This window comes from Nomascus leucogenys, chromosome 11 (genome assembly GCF_006542625.1).
Source record: "Nomascus leucogenys isolate Asia chromosome 11, Asia_NLE_v1, whole genome shotgun sequence".
Classification (NCBI taxonomy): domain Eukaryota; kingdom Metazoa; phylum Chordata; class Mammalia; order Primates; family Hylobatidae; genus Nomascus; species Nomascus leucogenys.
Window position 1 is genome coordinate 25854398 of NC_044391.1, and position 21266 is coordinate 25875663.

General features: G+C 39.4%; 1 protein-coding gene across 1 annotated transcript in view; it reads right to left on the minus strand.

Annotated features, from left to right (window-relative positions):
• Window positions 1-448: 448 nt before the first annotated feature.
• Window positions 449-21266, minus strand: part of PON3 (paraoxonase 3) — a 35338-nt gene continuing 14520 nt past the window's right edge. The window contains exons 4-9 of the mRNA XM_003252516.3: window positions 12800-12965; window positions 8006-8132; window positions 4501-4701; window positions 3398-3479; window positions 3000-3128; window positions 449-714 (exon numbers count right to left, since the gene is read on the minus strand). Coding sequence (XP_003252564.2) covers window positions 556-714; window positions 3000-3128; window positions 3398-3479; window positions 4501-4701; window positions 8006-8132; window positions 12800-12965 — 864 coding nt within the window. The 3' untranslated portion in view covers window positions 449-555. The remainder of the gene's footprint in view (window positions 715-2999; window positions 3129-3397; window positions 3480-4500; window positions 4702-8005; window positions 8133-12799; window positions 12966-21266) is intronic.

Genomic DNA, 21266 nt, shown 5'->3' on the forward strand with positions numbered 1-21266 from the left:
ATCTCTCAGAACCCAATTTCCTATGTGTTGGTACCCTGGGAGAATGCAAGTTCTAAGGGCTTTGGGCAATCACATGATGCTAATTCTTTATCTGCAGACTGGAACACTTAATTAACTGTCTGTCCCAGCACAACCTGGGGGAGAGAACAGGGGTTGTAAATACCTGAACATTAGCTTTTCTCTTGATCTGGACTGTAAGAGACCCAGAATGTCAAAACTGTAGGAGGAAACTTGGACCCAGTTACCAAGGACCTCTAGGTGAGTTGGAGACCTCACTGGACATAGTCCACATGTTTTATTGTAGAAAGAATATTGGGGCTGCTAACAAAGATCTGTAAAGTTTGGCTTCTTGTTGGACTGTCATTAACCTGACTTGCAATTTGATGACTATCATGGAATCTCTGTCTGCTCCTTTACTTCTATCCATAAGAAAAGCCACACTCACTGGTTGGTGTTTGCTATTTACTTACAGTTCCACTTATCATACAATTATCAGTTTACTTTTACCAAATACGTAGACTTTTTTTTTTTTTTTTTTTTTTTACTATCTAGAGTCTAGAGCTCACAGTACAGAGTTTTGTGAAATACGGTGCCTATGAGAATTTTCCCATGGTACACAGAAGCCACAGAGGTGCCCTGAAGCACAGAGCCATTGTTGGCATACACGGTGCTCACCCTGGGCTTCTCAGACAAAACATTCTGGATGCGAAGTACCTGTCAAGAAAAGATTGTTTATTAGTATATTATGTGAGTGAACAGCTGTTTCATGATGTTGTCCTTCCCAAACATTCTAGGATGAATCTATTTTTCAGAAATCAGAAGCTGAAATATGTATATCTTCAATAAATTGTTCATCTTCTGATGAAAGTACTATGTCATAAAGATATCTATGCACCAAAGTGAACTGGCTTTCTGACATTAGCCAAATTCCTCAGGGATGACTTACACAATTTTTTTTAGCGCAGGCATCCCTTATAGAAGGAGGTAAGATGCTCTTATTTAGTTCTCAAGTGGATCCTCCCTCTTGAGGATCCTTTAGTTTTCAAGAGGATCCTCCCTCTTGACCACCACAGTGGTCCTCCCTCTGTGGGAAGAATCTTGCCTTTGAGATTACAGTATGGGGAAAGAAACAAGACAAAATAATGAAGAAACACCCAGTTATCCAGCCAACCCAACCTGGTAACTGATGGGATGGCAGTCATCACAGCTGGAGCCCCTTCACATCTGCAAAATTGCTAGAAAGCATAAATAATGGATACTACTTTGGAATTTCATCTGACACATCACTGCCTAGTACTGTTATTGATCCCAGGATTAATACACTTAACTTTGCTGATCAGTATATATTTAAGCACTCAGGCTTCCAAATAGGCTGGATGAAGTTCACTCAAATAAAATAAAATTAAATTTTTATTTTGGAATTAAAGGAAAACAATTAGAAATTTATGAGTTACGAGTCTATATTGATATCTCTTATTAGAATAGAGTTTGTTCTTTTTTTATCTTAAGGGAGATCCTTCATCTCAGGTTTGTTACACAAAAATACTTAAGCTTTGATTTCATGTAGAAAACATGAGATTAAACCGAAATTAAATGGTGTCAGTAATTGTGACAAAAAGTCTTATCTAAAATTTTAAAAATAATTCAACTTGAAAATAGAGATACGAAAAAGATCCTAAACAGTTTTCCAATAATCCTATGTATCATATTTCATTTCCTTAAGGCAGACATTGTGGTTGGGCTTTTAAAGGAAAGTTTTGTCTATCACTCTTAGGGGTACATATCTGAGGCAAGGATTGCTTCCTAGTTTAGGGTAACAATTCTGGTTCTAGGCTTAGGTTGGACTTTTGTTTCTTTTCACATTTCTTGTGTTCTTTTTAAGAAGCTGTGACTAATACATTAATAAAAAAAGAAATAATCATATTTTTAACTGAAAAACAGCAATATTGGAAGTAGAAATAACTGTATGTCCTAATTTACCCACTAGGTCAATTACTGGGTTTGAATTTGAATTTCAGTTTCCCAAATCCCCAAATGTGGATTCACACATTTTAATTTTTTTCAAATTGTACTTTCTCAATGAGGCCTACCCTGGTCTCTGACTTTAGTAGTAGGACCTGCTCATCCGCCTGCATATAGTAATCCTGATCCCCTTTACTCTGCTGAGATTTTTTTCCCATAGAATTTGCCATCTTCAAAGTTACTATGTAATTTACTTATTTCTTATGCTTATTGTTCATTGTTTGTCCCCCTTTCTTAAGATCAGGGATCTCTGTATATTTTTTCTGATATACCCTAAACATAAGAACAATATCTGACACATTATAGGTACTCAATAAATTTTTGTGAATAAATCTCTGAGTATGTGTGCCTAGAATTTATAGCTATATATAAATTCACTAAAGATTTTTAAATTGTTAACTTTAATGCCACAGAAAATGCAATTATCTTATAATGTTGTTTTTAATGTAGAAAATTCAATGGATTATGCTATTGTTTTAGAAGAGATATTTTAAAATAACACAAATGATATCTTGAAAATAAGACAATTTTCAACACCATCATATATGTTAGAACTTACAGGCAAAAACTCATTTTATTTTGAGGTGACAGTTATTTAAATCCTTTAATCTGAGCTTCATGTTGGACAGCGTGAAAGAAGATGGTACCATATACAACTCTCTCTTTGTCTAACTGCAAGACCTGCTCAGAGACTATCTCCTGATTGGAAATATGATATGGCAATCTGGGTCAATAAGAATAATTGAGCATATGTTTTTCCATTATTCCCAATAGCAAGAGTTATTGAAAAGTTAATGGTGGCCTAAAAGAGTTAACAAACATTATCTCCCTACCTGTCAAAAACTTTACTTTTCTCATACGTAAAATTTCTTTAGTTCTATAACCCCAAATATGACTGGCTTAAATTCTCCCAAGTCACCCCAACAAATTTGTTCTTGCAGCTTTGCCTGTGAGCTCAGAGAGGTATAGGAACTTACTTCTGATCCTGGAGGGGCCTCAGGGTTATAGTTCAGCAGCTTCATAAGATTAGGATGGCATCCTGCTAAAATGTCTCCTGTGGCAGGATCGACAGTCAGGTTATCCACAAAGGTGCCCAACTGTATCACCTTACAACAAAGAGGGAGTAGTGAAGACATTGTCTCAATGATTCCTCGCTTTCTTCCCTATTCATCCCCACAACCCCTACAGCTCCTTCTGGCACCTAAAATTGGTATTTTTAGGGGGCTCTGCTTCTGTATTTTAGAAATGCATGCATAATCTCACTGGCATTGCTCTCAAATAGCCATGTTTTCCTCATTCAAGGGGCACATTCCTGGGTCAAGTATGGGACTAAGGTAAGAAGTCAGATTGTGTGGGCCAGACAGGGTACTCTTACCTTCAGTTGACTTAAATCCCAGTTATCATGTTTTTCCATTATGTGAATGTTCTTAGCTGCTACATCAGCTACATAGACATACCTTTGAAGTAAATGACATTTACACTTAAGCATGTGGTAATGAGAGACGACACTCACTTTTATTTTGGAGAAGAGGTATAAAAATGCACACTCCTTGAAAGTACCACTGCAATCCATTTCTAAACCACAGTAAAAGAAGATAATGGAGTAGTATTTTTAATATTCTTGAAGTGCTTTAAACAGGCTTTGAATATGAGTTCTGACCATAATGAAACTGGTGTTTCTAGATGACATATATAGGCTCAATCTTATTACTTCGAAGTCACAACTTTTTCCTTAAATTGAATGAAGGTAAGTGGATCTCTTATAAGGCCAAAAGTGTATATACTTCTAAAAACTAGTGCTTGAAAAGAAGTATCAAATGACCATAAAGCTCAATCACAATATTTTAAAAGAGGAAGGACACTGAGAGGTGTTTTCTACAGGGATCATCTCTGTTCATTATCTCAAATATATATGTTAATATTCAAGGTAATTCTGTTTATTAAAAAACCTTCAATTTTTAAACACTTTTTAAAAGTGTTTTCTCATAAAATTTCACGCTGTTTAAAATAGTGTTTTCTCACTGAATGGTCTGCTGTTGTAAGTCAGTAAGTCTGAAACTTATACAATCCCTATGCCCAATCTAAGGTAGCCTTCCCTCTCTCCTAAGAGCTTTTGTGTAACTGAACTTAGCATAAGTGGTCAAATACTTCGTAGTCTCATAAGGGGCAGAGGTATTGCTCATTTATCTTCCTTTGTAGTGTGTTCGGAAAGTGTGTTTCAAGAGTTATGTAAAAATTTGGAATGAGGTCCTTATATCCTTAAGTCCACATCCCTCCTTTAACTGGGAAGAACCTAAAGTCCAAGGAAACAAATGGATTGCTTAGGATCACAGATTTAGTGTGAACCCTGGCCACAACTGATCCCTCCACACATATATTCACTATATAAGCCTAAGTAAGGAAGTAACTTCCTCGTAAGGAAAGGAGTCCACCAAAATGTCAAGGGCAAAGGATAGAAAAATACATAAAAGAGCTTACTTCTGGTCTGCTGAGACTGTGATCCCATTGGCACTACAAAATCCTTTGGCCACCACTTTAACCTCCCTTGGGCTGTAGAGAAGAACGTAAGTCCAGCAAAGATCCAAGATCATCTCAAAAAATGACAGGAAGGAGTTGGTAAAATAGTGGTCTCTGGTGGCATAGAACCGTTCTGGTCCAAGAACCACAATGTCATTCACACTAAAGTGAAAGAGAGGTGGAAAAAGAGACCCATGAGATATTTAAATATCCTTTATCCTTGTCAAAATCACTTATCTCTACATAGACTAATATGTTCATCAATTTGAGAAAGGATACATGAACTAGTATGGATTAAGGAATTCCACAGAAAATCATGATCCTGCATTGCCCTGATGGGTTTTCTTTAGCCATTTGTTATTTTCTTACTCTTCTCTTTCACAGAAATCAGTGAAAAAAAATAAATTCACAAATAAATCTCAAACTCCAAAATCTGTTGACTTGTAAATGTTGATCATAGTTATCTGTGACAGTTGTAGTGCAGTTCACTGATAGCTATGGTTATCCTCCTTCAGGAATTACACTTCCCCATCCCCTTGCAGTTAGGCACAGCCATGTGACTTGCTTTGGCCAATGAAATGAAATGAAATGAGGTGAGTGGCTTGTGGATGGAAGATTTTAAGAACCAGTGCTTGCTTCACCATGTTTCCCTCATGTTTCCACAGTAATGAGCAACTTTTATGATGACAGAGACTGTGGTCCTCCTAGGGCCCTTAATGAGGATTATATGAAACTGAGTCCCTAAATCACCTACACTGGATACACAGCATGCATGAGAAAACAAAACAAACCTTGGCAGTTCTGAGCCACCAAGATGTTAGGGTTTTGCTGTCCTGTTATCATAGCATAACCCAGTTCATCTGGACCTTTATATTTTCTCTGAGTAGATGGAATTATGGGTGATATTCTTTCTTACGTTCTTCAATATCATTGACATTTTAAAATGGAGCAAGTCTTATTCTTACAATCCGTAAGAACAATAAAGTCATTTTTATTTTTGAAAAGAAAAAAAATGACTCGAAAAAATAATGCTGAAACATTTTTAGATTAAATTTTAGGGAGGAAAATTTGGGTGAATCAGGAAATACTTAGAGGTTTTGACATATAATGACTTTCCCAAGGTCACTGGGCCATTCACCTTTTGTATCTCAGCTTAAGCATTCCTTACTCCAAAAAGTATTGCCTGACACCATAAATTAGGTTAAACTGCCTCATAATTTGTTTCTGTAGCTCCCTGTTATGCCCCCTTGTAAGTGCTTATCAATGCCTGTGCCAGTGTACCCTCAGGCTCCTCTCTAGATCCTCATGGCCTCACCTACCTTGTTCCAGCTGCTGCTATTTCAACCAGTTCTGCACAGGTCTGACGTACTTGCCACAGGGGCAGCCTGGCAGTGTCTCAGCTCATGCCTACTGTGGGCCTCTTGCCTCCCACTTCCAGACTTCATGTTGACATTGAGTCATAGGATACCACAAAACTAGACTTGCACATGCACAACAACCAAAAATGTGGGAAAATGAAGGCCTCTTGAGGCAAACCTTTGACTAACAGGAGATGGGGCTGGTGGATAAACCCTTCTCCCTTTTTCTCCTTGACCAGATTGTCCTGAGATGCAGCTTACATTGATTACTGGAGGATAAGCCCATGATTTCAAGCAGTCAGTTGCACCTAGCAGTGGTTGGCTTAATGACGCCTTTGCTGTACCTCCCTCACTGTATGTGTTTCCTAGGGCCGGCACAGCAAAGAACCACAAACTCAGTGGCTTAAACACCAGAAATGTATTGCCTCGCAGTTTTGGAGGCTAGGAATCCAAAACCATGTTGTTGGTAGGGCCATGTTCTCTCTGAAGGTTCTAGGGAAGGATCCTTCCTTCCCTCTTTCAGCAAGGCATTCCAGTAGGCCCAGGCATTCCTTGGCTTGTAGATATATCACTCCAATGTCAGTATCCATCTTCACCTAATATTCTGCCTGTATATCTGCCTGTCTTCTTGCAAGGACACCAGTTCTACTGCATTAAGGGTACTCTATTTCAGCATGATTTTATCTTTACTAATTACATCTGCAATGACTCAATTTCCAAATAGTGTCGCCTTCTGAGGAAGTGGTGGTTGGGATTTTAACATATTTTTTGGTGGGGAGGTGGGGCAGGGAGGGCAGGGGGACACAAAATTCAACCCACAACATTCTCCCTTCCTTGCCTCACACTGGTTTCTCAAGTCTGCTTCCTGGGATTGTACTCCCTAATGAAGTGGCCACATATCAGGTGTGCCCTCAGGCTGCACTTGCTGGGAGACTCTTCCTGTGAGATCCTATGCTAATGCAGTTGATCCTCACAATCCACTAGTTAGGTAAGTCAGGCAAATGAGAATCCCCATTTTGCTCAAGAAATTGAGGCACCAATTAAGTGACTTCTCCACAGTTTCCCAGCAACCCTGTGGAAGTCCTGTTCTCCACTATGGCCTCAGAACCCTGTACAGTGCATTAGGAGCAGAGTTCAATAACTTCAACTTCTCTTACTTCTACGCTCTGCATTTGTTTCCCCCACGTTCTGTGGGGAGAAATTAATATATGATGTTGAGACAGAGAGCAAAGGAAAGAAGATGAACTTTCTTTTCTTTTCCTATTCTTCTATCCCATGAAACAGTATACTGTTTTGGAGCCAGCTTTTTAGTGTTAAGCCCATTTGATGAAAGATGAATTCTTTATTGTTTGCTACAGCCTTTAAACAGGCAGCCTCTCCACTGAAAAGCCTGTTATTTTAATGAATGTCCTAAGAAAGATGTTCATTGCAATTGAGAGCTCAGCTTTGAATTCGGATGAATCTAGGTTTATACCCTGTTTCTGCCACTTACAAATTGTGTAACTTGGGCAAGTTACCTAACCCAAACCTTCTCTAAGTCTTAGCTTACCCATGCCTATTATTAAAGGCTTTGTGAGAATTAAATGAAATTAAGTATTCTGGCATAGTGCCTGGCACATAGTCAATGCTTAACAAATGTAATTTTTATAAGTGCCCACGGGCTTTTAAAAAATTCTACTTTAAAGCTGTAATTAAACAAAGAAGTGGCTCATCTGGAGGTTGGTTATAACACCCAGTGGGTGAGGCTCACAGAACACAACCTACCAGGACAACCAAAAAAGGGTGTAGGTGTTTAAACAGAGACGGATAGTAGGTATTGAGTTGCTGTGGTAAAGAGGATGGAATTAGAGCTGGGAATCTAACTGAGCACCTTTATAGGATTAAAATGCTTTCAAAATGCTGGAAAATATAGGCATATTCAATACATAACATGGCAATTTCTAGTGAGGTGCTGGGAAGAGTCACCATGGGAATCATTAGAAAGCTTTAGAAAAAAATCTAAAACGATTTCAAAACAAAAGTTTAAGAAAGCCTACTGAACCAAAGAAAACAAAGCACACAGCAGAAGTGCAAAGTAAATAGAACCGCACAATACTTTCATTCCATACCTTTTAAGAAGTTCATGTTTTATAGTTTTCAGGTATACCAGAGAACGTTGTTGTTCCTCAAATTTAAATATCTCCACAGTGGACTTCATGTGGGGATGATTCACAACATAAAGATACACAGTATTGTCTACATGAAAAAATTTTCCAGGAAAGTTACCTCTATCACAACTAATATTAGACTTGTTTTAAAACTTGTTCACTTCCAAAAATTTTCTTCATACATCTTGCATCTCACAGTCTACATGATAGGTAAGTCAGACAAATGCCAGAATCCAGATTCAGTTGAGGAAATTGAAGCTCAGGAGGTGAAGGACCCATCAGCAATTTTATCACCACAAAGTGGCAGAACCAAGACGTTTTGCGATAGTCACTTCACCCTTATAGGCACATCCTGTCTAACAGGAGCCTACAGAACTATAATGATGCATAAACAGGGATGTGGTTTCCCCAGATGGCCCTTCAGCAAGAGAAGTGAGTGCAAGCAAACAAAACTTTGCTGAGATGCTGTGTGTGTGCAATAATTATCTACATTACAACAGAAGCTCAGTGAATGTCAGGGCAGTGTAAACACCTTAAAATAAGCAATATTTCCCAGCTAGACAATGAATTTCTGACACAAGCCAACATAACAATATTTAGTGAGCTCAGTGGACATGGCATGTAAATATGAATGCAAGATAAAACAAACCAACTAATTCCAGGTAGTACCCACCTCAGAAATGTCACCCACCCATTTCAATTGGAATGTGAACTGCTGTGAACAAGATTGAGGGTAGTAATTTGGCCTCTGAGAGTGCTGTCTTCTGACTTACCAGGAGTTCTAGGTTTGATGAGCTCTGGAGTTTTAAAGGGTCTGGCCCTATCCTCCCACTGTAGAACTTGATCTGTATTCATCTTCCCTACTCCTTTCCCAAATGTAGTTTTTAAGCATGTGATGGAACAAGCCCGAACCCTGAGATGCAAAATTCATAACCAGGACCTCTGAAACACACTGGGCACTTTGATGCAAATTAAGGAAAGGTGCTCGCTCACAGAGGAAATCTTCCTTCTGGTCTGATCCAGCTCTGTTCCAAGGCTCAGGGCTTGGCAAACAGAACATGGGTTGGATTTCAGCTCCAACACGGACCTTCAGTCTTTTGCTAGACACAATAGTGAACAATCACATGTGCTGTCCTGATTTCATTTCTTCTAGTGCATCTATTGAATCCCCCCTTTCCAAATAAGATATACTTAGTGAGAATACTTTGCTTCTCCATCTCCTCACTCCAACTCTATTTCTATGTGTAATGTTTTGGCCTTATGAATTAAATACATAATTAAGGGAGATGACAAATAAGATAAGCTGTGAATCATAATATACTCAACTTATGGAAGCCTGATTATATGACTGAGTGTTATTGTGTAAACATGTCCCATCTCAAAAACAAAAACAAAAACAAAAAAACAAAAACAAAAAAAAACGAAAGAAAAAAAGCCCCAAACCCACCTCCACCTCTACCTCTAATACGATCCCATGCAATGAAATAGTTTCAGGTAAATCTAATCACTTATTATACCATCTCCAATGAAGAATCTTATGTCTTGTACAGTGTCAGGCAAAACAGTTGTGGTTTTAAAATTATTTAAATAGAGTCCTAATCTCACCTTAGTAAAAGACACAGGATTAGAAGTGAGACCTCCTCTGTCTGAGTTCTGGATCAGCCATTTACTAATTGGAGAAGTGAAGTCACACTTCACTGCATTCCTCTAAACTTCATTGTATCCATCTATAAAGTTGAATATTACTATGTGCTCTGCCTGTCCTATAGGGTTTGTTTATTTATTCATTTAATATGTGTTCATAGAGTACCTACTATGCATCAGATACTGTTCTAGACTCTCAGAATCCAGCAATGGACTAATCACATATGCTTTTATGGTGATTATATTTGAGAGAGGAAAACAAGGAGGAAAAATTATTAAATAAATTAAAACAAAGAATACTACAGTGGGGAGACACGTTCTTCATAGAGTGTCATTCATTTGAAGAGTAACAGTTAAGTTTAGGAAATTGCTATAGAGCAAGAGCAGGAGAGGGAAAGAAAATTGCTATCCTTTAACATTTAAAAAAAATAGTTACTACTGTAGGCTGGGAGTGGTGGCTCACACCTGTAATCCTAACACTTTGGGAGGCCAAGGCAGGTGAATCACCTGCGGTCAGGAGTTCGAGACCAGCCTGGCCAACGTGGTGAAACCCTGTCTCTACTAAAAATACAAAAAATTAGCCAGGCATGATGGCGCATGCCTGTAATCCCAGCTACTTGGGAGGCTGAGGCAGGAGAATCTCTTGAACCCGGGAGGCAGAAGTTGCAGTGAGCTGAGATCGTGCCACTGCACTCCAGCTTGGGTGACGAGCAAAACTTCATCTCAAAAAAAAAATTAGTTACCACTGTAATGAATGCTTTTGAAAACGAGGTACATTGAGAAGAAATATAGAAAGGTACACAAATTGGAACAAGATGGTAGGAAGGTTTCCCTGAGAAGATGATATTTAAGCTGAGGCTTCAATGATGACAAAGAGTGAGCCAGAAGTGGCAGAAGGACATTCCAGGCAGAGGGAACAGCAGATGTAAAGATCCTGAGGCATGAGACACTTCATCGAATGAAAAGAAATCCAGTATGGCTTGTCCAGAGAGTCTGGGGGAGAATGGTTTCCAGTGAAACTGGAGAGCATACAGATGCCAGAAGGTACAGGGGAAGCACCCAGGAACCCAGACCATTCTGGAGATTTGGGGTTTATCCTCAGAGTGGCAGAACAATATGGAAAATTTGATGAAAAGAGGGACATAATCAGATTTGCATAAAAAGTAATCCTTACTATGACAATGAATTGAGGTGGTATGAGAAGGAAGGTACAGTTGGGGGCCCATGCAGAATCAGGGAAGGCATGCTGGGGCCTTGAACTGCTGGTGGCAGTGAGGATGGGGAGAGGTGGACAGATATTTCAGACTGGAGAGATACATTAAACAAAACATTATAATGAGTTGATCAAAAGGGCCAGGGAGAGGAAGTGTCAATGTTGGGTCCAGGATTTTATTTCGAGAAGTAAAGACACCATTATATATGAAAATAGTTTGTATACTATAAACCAATGAAAAATTGTTAGATTCAATTATCTTTTAAAGCAGAGCTTGCTAAGCAAATAAAAGTGTATATAAGATTTCATGGAATTCTAGCACTTCAATTTGGCCCTACTTTCATGTGGTTACTGTTAGTGAGGTTTCCCTGTTCTTACTTTTCTTCATGCTGTATAGACCCCAAAATATTTTAAAATTAAATGTTTGAAATTATAAACTGTGAACAAGTCAAAAATAATATTGGAAACTATTGTTTTTAAAGCATACATGGTATATTAATAACTGTTATGTTTTTATAATATATTTTTGAGATATAATTCACACACCATTGAATTCAGACTTTTAAAATGTAAACTTCAGTGGGTTTTAGTATATTCACAGAATTGTGCAACCACAACCACTAGCTAGTTCCAGAATATTTTCATCACCCAAAAAGAAATCACCTACTCATTAGCTGTCATTCCTCCTTCCCCACTTCCCTGGCTCCTGCCAACAATTTTTCTGTCTGCAAATTCACCTATTCTGGACACTTCAATTAAATGGAATCACATAATGTGTGGCTTTTAGTGACTAAATTCCTTCAGTTGGCATAATATTTACAAGCTTCATCCATATTATAGCATGCATGAGTAGTTCATTTCTTTTTATTGCCAAATAGTGTTCTATTGTATAAATACCTATCACATTTTGTTGATGAATGCATCAGTTGATAGACATTTGGGTTATTTCCACCTTTTGTATTAGGAGTAATGCTGCTATGAACATTTGTGTACAGGTTTTTGCATAGATATGTTTTCAATTCTCTTGAGCATACACCAAGGTGCAGAATTGCTGGATTGTGTGGTAACTCTATGTTTAACATGTTGAGGAAATGCAAAACTGCTTCCCAAAGTGGTTACATTATTTCACAATCCCACTGGCAAAGTATGAGGGTTCCAATTTTTCTACATCCTTGCCAACATTTGTTATTGTCTGTCTTTTTAATTATCACCATCCTAGTGGGTGTGAAATAGTATCTCATTCTGGTTTTGATTTGTAGTTTCCTAATGACTAAGGATGATAAACATCTTTCATGTGCTTACAGGCCTTTGTGTATCTTAGGAGAAATGTCTATCTGGGTAGGTACTTTGTCCATTTTTAAATTATATTATTTGTGTTTTGTTGTTAAGTTGTAAGAATTATTTATATTGTCTGAATACAAGTCTCTCATCTAATATATGATTTACAAATACTATCTCTCATTCTTTGGGTTGTTTTTCACTGTCTTGATGGTGTCTTTTGAAGCACAAAAGCTTTTAACTTTGATGAGTCTAATTTGTTTTTTTTTCCCCTTTATGTTATGTTGTAACGTCTCACAGTTGTCTTTAGTGACAACTAAACTAAAGGGCCTTTAGTTTGTATGTTAGATTTCTGAGAACAGTATTCAAACTGTGACAGTCAAACAAGAAGACAAGTGGATAGAAGGAAGAGGAGGAGGCCACATAGGGCCAAAAATACTAGTGTTCCTTCTTTAATGCAATGTTTACAATGTTTTATACCTACTTATCATTTTACAAAAACACATCTGTATGGTAAAATAGCATCTTCTCTCTTCCTGTTACATAAATATTGAGGGGCTGGAGATAAATGGTTTCTTTTTCCCTCATTTCCTCCTTATCCCTAAACATAGAGGCTTTACCTTTGTCGATGAAAATACTGATCCCATGTGGATTAAATAATTCTTTGTCAAATCCACCACTGATTTCTAGTGCTTGTGCCCTTGGCTTTTGTTCATTCAGATCCATCAAGAAGATTTTTCCTGGTTCATCTGGTGCAAAGTTTGGCAAGCCTGGATATTTTAATCCCTTTTAAAAATAAAGAACAAGTGTGCACATATATACATATCAAAACAATATTTTCATATGGAATTTAAAATCTCAAAGCCAAATTAAAATGTTCAAAGTTCTAAATTTCATTTAGATTTCTGGGCTTTTTCACTCTGTCAGCTGTTTCCATGATCTGATCTGGGATGTTACTGATGTCATCTAAACATTGGTTATGAACACAGAAAGAACCATATTCAAGATAAGGAAGAGTATTTAATTTAGAGAAAAGGAGTTAAGCCAAAAAATATAACAGAAGAAACTAGGCTGTTACTTTGTGTGAATCCCTTCACATGCCTGTACCTCACATTCCTCATCTATAAAATGAAGAAGTTCAAATACATGATTGTAAGATTATTTCTGGTCCTGGTATTCTATAACTAACCTTCTTCAAAGCAGAGGGAAGGGGTGTACAGTTTAATTGTATCGTTCCCATTCCTACAATGATTATATCATGTAGTGGCAAACAGTATAGCTGGCTAAGAATTAACATAAGGATACCAGTCTTATATAGTTGACTATTTTTGACCTATTTTGCTCCTATAGGTATGTCTGAAAATTCTGACATGAATGCTTTACTCAAATATCACAAAAAGTTTATTCCAGTAACTTGGACAGTGGTCCTTTCTACTATTAGGATCAGGTAGCTATCAATCAACAATAGGCATCCTGAATGCATGAAGCCTTTGCTGCATCTGAGTCCACTGTGACAAACCTTGGGGTTGGTTTATTCTACACCAGTTACAAAACAGTCCACTTCCTCTCCATGTCCCCTATCTATCACTGGATATATATCAATATCAATAACTTTATATCTTCTCTGCTAACTTTATCTTCTTTTACAGTCTATTACAATTCTCTCTTTCCTATTTCATCTTGTTTTTCTGCCTCTTTCCCTCTCCCTGTCCTTTCTACACACACGTACACATACACTTATAATACTATTACTGGCTCTTCCACTGAGCCCTCTTGAGGTAGTCAATCTTTTCTGAACAACCCCAGCTATATCTTCAAACTTTTTTTTGAACAGTCCTTCTATGCCCAAATCGTATGTCCCAATGTTATCTGGGGGAAACCTGGCTTTTCCCAGACAACACTGGCACTACTGAAGCTCATCAGAGGAGGCATTGTTCCCTCTTTATTCTCCTTAAGTCAGCACATCTGGAGAAGGGATTGGCATGTCCCTAGCCACAAACTTCTGCTTCCAGATCATAATTCTGTCGTCATCAATAGCTACACCCTTTGCTTCCTTATCACATTCTGTTTCAACTCCCTTTGCCTTAGTCTAGCTCTTATATAGGGCAAGTCTAAAATCAGGTTGAAAAACTCCACTACAAAGTCACCACCCCAACTTCAGCCAGACATTTAGTACTGTTTATTGATTTTTTTGGCTCATTATGATAGGCAATCTATTGGATTTCCTCATGTCTCACTTCTAAGTTTATTTCATTATCTTCTAGAGTAGGGGTCCCCAAGCCCTGTGCCATAGACTGGTACCGGTCCGTAGCCTATAAGGAACTTGGCCTTACAAGGAACAACAGGAGGTGAGCTGCGGGTGAGTGAGCATTACCACCTGAGCTCCACCTTCTGTAAGATCAGCAGTGGCATTAGATTCTCATAGGAGTGCAAACCCTATTGTGAACTGAGCCTGCAAGTGATCTAGGTTGGATGCTCCTTATGAGAATCTAATGCCTGATGATCTGAGGTAGAACAGTTTTATCTTGACCATTCCCCACTCCCCCTCCACGATCTGTGGAAAAAATCGTCTTCCACGAAACTGGTCCCTGGTGCCCAAAAGTCTGGGACTACTGTTCTAGAGCCCATCCTTTCTTCCTCTTTATTATGAGTGGATGACTTTACTTACTACGTCTCTGAAAATGTCATGTCATTTAACATGAATTTCCTATAATTCTTTCCTTTCTGTCCCAGTAATTCTTCTTCAGTTTTATTCATTCTCTTTCTTTCTCTCTCTTTCCTCAAGTAAGAAATATCCCTCCTCTGTTCTTAGGTTAAATCCTTTACCTGCTTTCTTGGTTTCCTGTTCTCTAGGGTCTGTCTTTAGAGATTACACCCTCTCTCTCTTGCTTTACCACTCATTTTTCATAACAGCTTCTTCTTTGGCCTAAAAAATTACAAGGTTTCCTTCCTTGAAATAAATATTTTCCTAACTTTACTGCCTCTTCATATATGCATTTATCTCTCTTCCCCTCACCATCAAATTTCTTAGAAACATCACCTGATCTTATTGCCTAATGTAAACTGCTCCAACTCTCAATTCCCTGAAGTTAGTATTCTACTCCCACCAGTTTGTAGAAATACCCTTATAAAGATCATATAAATGGTCTCCAAGTTACTTTATTTTGATAACTTTTCTACTTCTAATCTGCTTCTCTGTGGCATTCGACACTACAGTGTACCTTCTTCTTTCTTATCAAAACGTCAAAAGTAGAGTTCCCAGATAGAAATCTTGCTCCTCTTCCTGACTCTTGGATTTCTGCCTCCTTCTGTTTTTATTGATCCCTCCTCCCCTCTCACTCTATGCTCTTTCCTTGCAGATCTTATACATAAAGGTTCAGGTATTTCCTTTATATCAAGGACTTTCAAGTCTGCACATTTATTTGTAACTCTGTATCTCTAGCTTGCATTCCCAACTTCCTCCCAAAGGGCAGCTCAAAATCAACTAGTCAAAACCAAAATCAACATTCTCCCCTCGAATCCATCCTCTCATTTATATCTATTCTTCTCAGTTAAGGACATCACTATGCTCCCCAACATCAGACCATAAAATTCAATTTTCAATCCACTCTTTTCCCCATAATCAATTTATCACCAAGCTCAATGGCTCAGATAATAGTAGTACTGGAGAAAAAATTTTATGTATATATGTATGTGTGTATATATATATATATATATATATATATATGTATGTGTGTGTATATGTATGTATATATATACACACACACACGTTAAAAATAAAAAATATATAATAATTATATATATATATAAATATATTAGGGGCATCTAATCTCACATCTTCCCTTTCACATGAGGGAAATGAGGCCTAGAAGAGTGATTTGCCTAAATCACTCAGATCATTTATTTTTCAGACTCTCTCTGCCACACATACAGAAAGGTTTGGAAGTAAACAATATTGCTCAGGAAAGCAGCTCAAGACAGAACACAATGGCAAGTACCTTGGTAGCTTGGAGAAAGGTGGAGCATAGCCAGCTAGTGGAAAGACTGGATGTTACAGAAATAAAATAATCTGATAGCTAGATAAGGGCGGGGCACTGCAAACAAGCTTGGTCTAGATTAAGTGTGATGATCAAAGAAACACTTCTGATAAATGGCTTCACATTCACCTAGTTTTCTGTGTAAAGCAGTTAGGTAGGAATTTGTGGCAGCAAACCAACTGTGTGTTAATGACTATAAGCAATTCTTTTCATACCATTCACTGGTGAAAGTGATGAAAATCATCATCTAGACATGCAGGAATCTTATTTTTCCCAACAAACTACAGGTATATGTGGATAATCAATGAACTCTTCCACTATCCTCATCCACCACCACATGTACTCAGTAAATATTCGAGGACTTGCAAATGCCTGGTAGTATGTTCAGTTTTGGACATGTCAATACATGCTGCAAAGTCTTGAGTTCAAGGATCTTGAAACCTAGAGCAAGCACATAAGTATGGTGTGGTTTATAACAGCCTAAACTCAGGGGATGTGAGGGAATATTCAAGAGGGAACATTGAAGAGGCACCTCACCCCACAAGAGAGTGCCAGGGAAGACTCTCCTGAGGAAGTAAAGTGCCACCACAATGAACCCTCACAAAGAAGTGGGAGTTAGCTGGCAAAGTGTGAAGAAGGGAGTAATCTTGGAGTCAAAGAGAAGCATGTCAAGTCCCAAGGCAGGGAAGAAAATATCCTGTTTGTCATCCCTAAATAGACTAGAAATATCTACTGCACAGAATTATTCTCCAAATCAGCAACTTCCAAACATCTTCTAGGATGGCAAGAAAGGGTAAAAGGAGAAACCAAAAGAACAAGGTCCTGAATTTATTATAGTGCAGAATGATTACAAACAAGCAAACAACATAATCCTTATCCTATAAGTTGTTTGTTCATTTACAAAAGGAGATCCATTATTTAAAACTTCATGTTAACATTTCTCATAAAATTATTTGTGATGAAAATATATACTTCCTGTATAGCAATGATTCAGAACTTTTAGTTCCAGTGAAAATTAAACAAAAAGAAGAGAAAACATACAGTAGGAAGGACAAACATTATTTCACAACAGCAAATAAATCTCCTAGCTGTAGAATAATCACTTTTAGTGGTGTATTTGGCATAACATTGAAAATTTAAACTGAAAGGAGGCTTCTAAGATGGCAGAATAGGAACAGCTCCAGTCTGCAGCTCCCAGCAAGATCAACAAAGAAGACAGGTGATTTCTGCATTTCCAACTGAGGTACCTGGTCCATCTCATTGGGACTGGTTGGACAGTGGGTGCAGCCCATGGAGGGAAAGCCAAAGTGGGGCAGGGTGTCGCCTCACCCAGGAAGTGCAAGGGGTCAGGGGATTTCCCTTTCCTAGCCAAAGGAAGCCGTGACAGTCTGTACCTGGAGGAACAGTACACTCCTGCCCAAATACTGTGCTTTTCCCACAGCCTTCACAACCAGCAGACCAGGAAATTCCCTCCCGTGTCTGGCTCAGTGGGTCCTACGCCCACTGAGCCTTGCTCACTGCTAGCACAGCAGTCTGAGATCAACCTGCAATGCTGCAGCTTGGCAGGGGGAGGGGCGTCCACCATTGCTGAGGCTTGAGTAGGCGGTTTTGTGCTCACAGTGTAAACAAAGAGGCCAGGAAGCTTGAACCAGGCAGAGCCCACCACAACTCAGCAAGGCCTACTGCCTTGCTGTAGATTCCACCTCTGTGGGCAGGGCAAATCAGAACAAAAGGCAGCAGACAGCTTCAGCAGACCTAAACGTCCCTGTCTGACAGCTCTGAAGAGAGCAGTAGTTCTCCCAGCATGGCATTTGAGCTCTGAGAACAGACAGACTGCCTCCTCAAGTGGGTCTCTGACAACCATGTAGCCTGACTGGGAGACACCTCCCAGTAGGGGCTGACAGACACCTCATACAGGTGGATGCCCCTCTGGGACAAAGCTTCCAGAAGAAAAATCAGGCAGCAATATTTGCTGTTCTGCAGCCTCCACTGGTGATACCCAGGCAAACAGGGTCTGGAGTGGACCTCCAGCAAACTCCAACAGACCTGCAGCTGAGGGGCCTGACTGTTAGAAGGAAAACTAACAAACAGAAAGGAATAGCATCAACATCAACAAAGAGCACATCTACACCAAAACCCCATCTGTAGGTCACCAACATCAAAGACCAAAGGTAGATAAAACCACAAAGATGGGGAGAAACCAGAGCAGAAAAGCTGAAAATTCCAAAAACCAGAGTGCCTCTTCTCCAAAGAATCACAGCTCCTTGCCAGCAAAGAAACAAAACTGGATGAAGAATGAGTTTGATGAGTTAACAGAAGTAGGCTTCAGAAGGTCAGTAATAACAAACTTCTCCGAGCTAAAGGAGCATGTTCTAACCCATCGCAAGGAAGCTGAAAACCTTGAAAAAAGGTTAGACAAATGGATAACTAGAATAAACAGTGTAGAGAAGACCTTAAACAACCTGATGGAGCTGAAAACCATGGCACGAGAACTTCCTGATGCATGCACAAGCTTCAATAGCCAATTTGATCAAGTGGAAGAAAGGATATAAGTGATTGAAGATCAAATTAATGAAATAAAGTGAGATGACAAGATTAGAGCAGAGTGAAAAAAAACGAACAAAGCCTCCAAGAAATATGGGACTCTGTGAAAAGACCAAATCTACGTTCGATTGGTGTTCCTGAAGGTGACAGGGAGAATGGATCCAAGTTAGAAAACACTCTTCAGGATATTATCCAGGAGAACTTCCCCAACCTAGCAAGTCAGGCCAACATTCAAATTCAGGAAATAAAGAGAACATCACAAAGACACTCCTTGAGAAGAGCAACTCCAAGACACATAATTGTCAGATTCACCAAGGTTGAAATGAAGGAAAAAATGTTAAAGGCAGCCAGAGAGAAAGGCTGGGTTACCCACAAAAGGAAGCCCATCAGACTAACAGCAGATCTCTCGGCACAAATCCTACAAGCCAGAAGAGAGTGGGGGCCAATATTCAACATTCTTAAAGAAAAGAATTTTCAACCCAGAATTTCATATCCAGCCAAACTAAGCTTCATAAGTGAAGGAGAAATAAAATCCTTTACAGACAACAAATGCTGAGAGATTCTGTCACTGCCAGGCCTGCCTTACAAGAGCTCCTGAAGGAAGCACTAAACATGGAAAGGAACAACTGGTACCAGCCACTGCAAAAACATGCCACATTGTAAAGACCATCGATGCTAGGAAGAAACTGCATAAATTAATGGGCAAAATAACCAGCTAACATCATAATGACAGGGCCAAATTCACACATAACAATATTAACCTTAAATATAAATGGGCTAAATGCCCCAATTAAAAGACACAGACTGGCAAATTGGATAGAGTCAAGACCCATCTGTGTGCTGTATTCAGGAGACCCATCTCACATAGATACACATAGGCTCAAAATAAAGGGATGGAGGAAGAGCTACAAAGCAAATAAAAACCAAAAAAAAAAAAAAAAAAAAAAAAAAGCAGGAGTTGCAATCCTGGTCTCTGATAAAACAGACTTTAAACTAACAAAGATCAAAAGAGACAAAGAAGGCCATTACATAATGGTAAAGGGAACAATTCAACAAGAAGAGCTAACTATCCTAAATATACATGCATCCATCCAAGATGGCCGAATAGGAACAGCTCCAGTCTACAGCTCCCAGTGTGAGCGACGCAGAAGACTGGTGATTTCTGCATTTCCAACTGAGGTACTGGGTTCATCTCACTGGGGCTTGTCAGAGAGTGGGTGCAGGACAGTGGGTGCAGCACACCAAGTGTGAGCCGAAGCAGGGCAAGGCATCACCTCAGCAGGGAAGTGCAAGGGGTCAGGGAATTCCCTTTCATAGCCAAGCAAAGCTGTGACAGACGGCACCTGGAAAATCGGGTCACTCCCACCCTAATACTGCACTTTTCCAATGGTCTTAGCAAACAGCACACCAAGAGATTATATTCCGCACCTGGCTCGGAGGGTCCCATGCCCACAGAGCCTTGTTCATTGCTAGCACAGCAGTTTGAGATCAAACTGCAAGGGAGCAGTGAGGCTGGGGGAGGGGTGCCTGCCATTGCTGAGGCTTGAGTAGGTAAACAAAGTGGCCAGGAAGCTCGAACTGGGTGGAGCCCACTGCAGCTCAAGGATGCCTGCCTGCCTCTGTAGACTCCACCTCTGGGGGCAGGGCATAGCCAAACAAAAGGCAGCAGAAACCTCTGCAGAAAATGTCCCTGTCTGACAGCTTTGAAGAGAGTAGTGTTTCTCCCAGCACGCAGCTGGTGATCTGAGAAGGGGCAGACTGTCTCCTCAAGTGGGTCCCTGACTCCCAAGTAGCCTAACTGGGAGGCACACCCCAGTAGGCGCAGACTGACATCTCACACGGCCAAGCACCCCTCTGAGATGAAACCTCTAGAGGAACAATCAGACAGCAACATTTGCTGTTCAGCAATATGCACTGTTCTGCAGCCTCTGCTGCTGATACCCAGGCAAACAGGGTCTGGAGTGAACCTCCAGCAAACTCCAACAGACCTGCAGATCAGGGTCCTGACTCTTAGAAGGAAAACTAACAAACAGAAAGGACATCCACACCAAAATCCCATCTCTACGTCAGTATCATCAAAGACCAAATGTAGATAAAACCACAAAGATGGGAAAAAACAGAACAGAAAAACTGAAAATTCTAAAAATCAGGGTGCCTCTCCTCCTCCAAAGGAATGCAGCTCCTCACCAGCAATGGAACAAAGCTGGACAGAAAATGACTTTGACAAGTTGAGAGAAGAAGGTTTCCGACGATCAAACTTCTCCGAGCTAAAGGAGGAAGTTCGAACCCATGGCAAAGAAGTTAAAAACCTTGAAAAAAGATTAGACGAATGGCTAACTAGAATAACCAATGCAGAGAAGTCCTTAAAGGACCTGATGGAGCTGTAAACCATGGCACGAGAACTACATGACTAATGCACAAGCTTCAGTAGCCAATTCGATCAAGTGGAAGAAAGAGTAACAGTGATTGAAGATCAAATGAATAAAATGAAGCAAGAAGAGAAGTT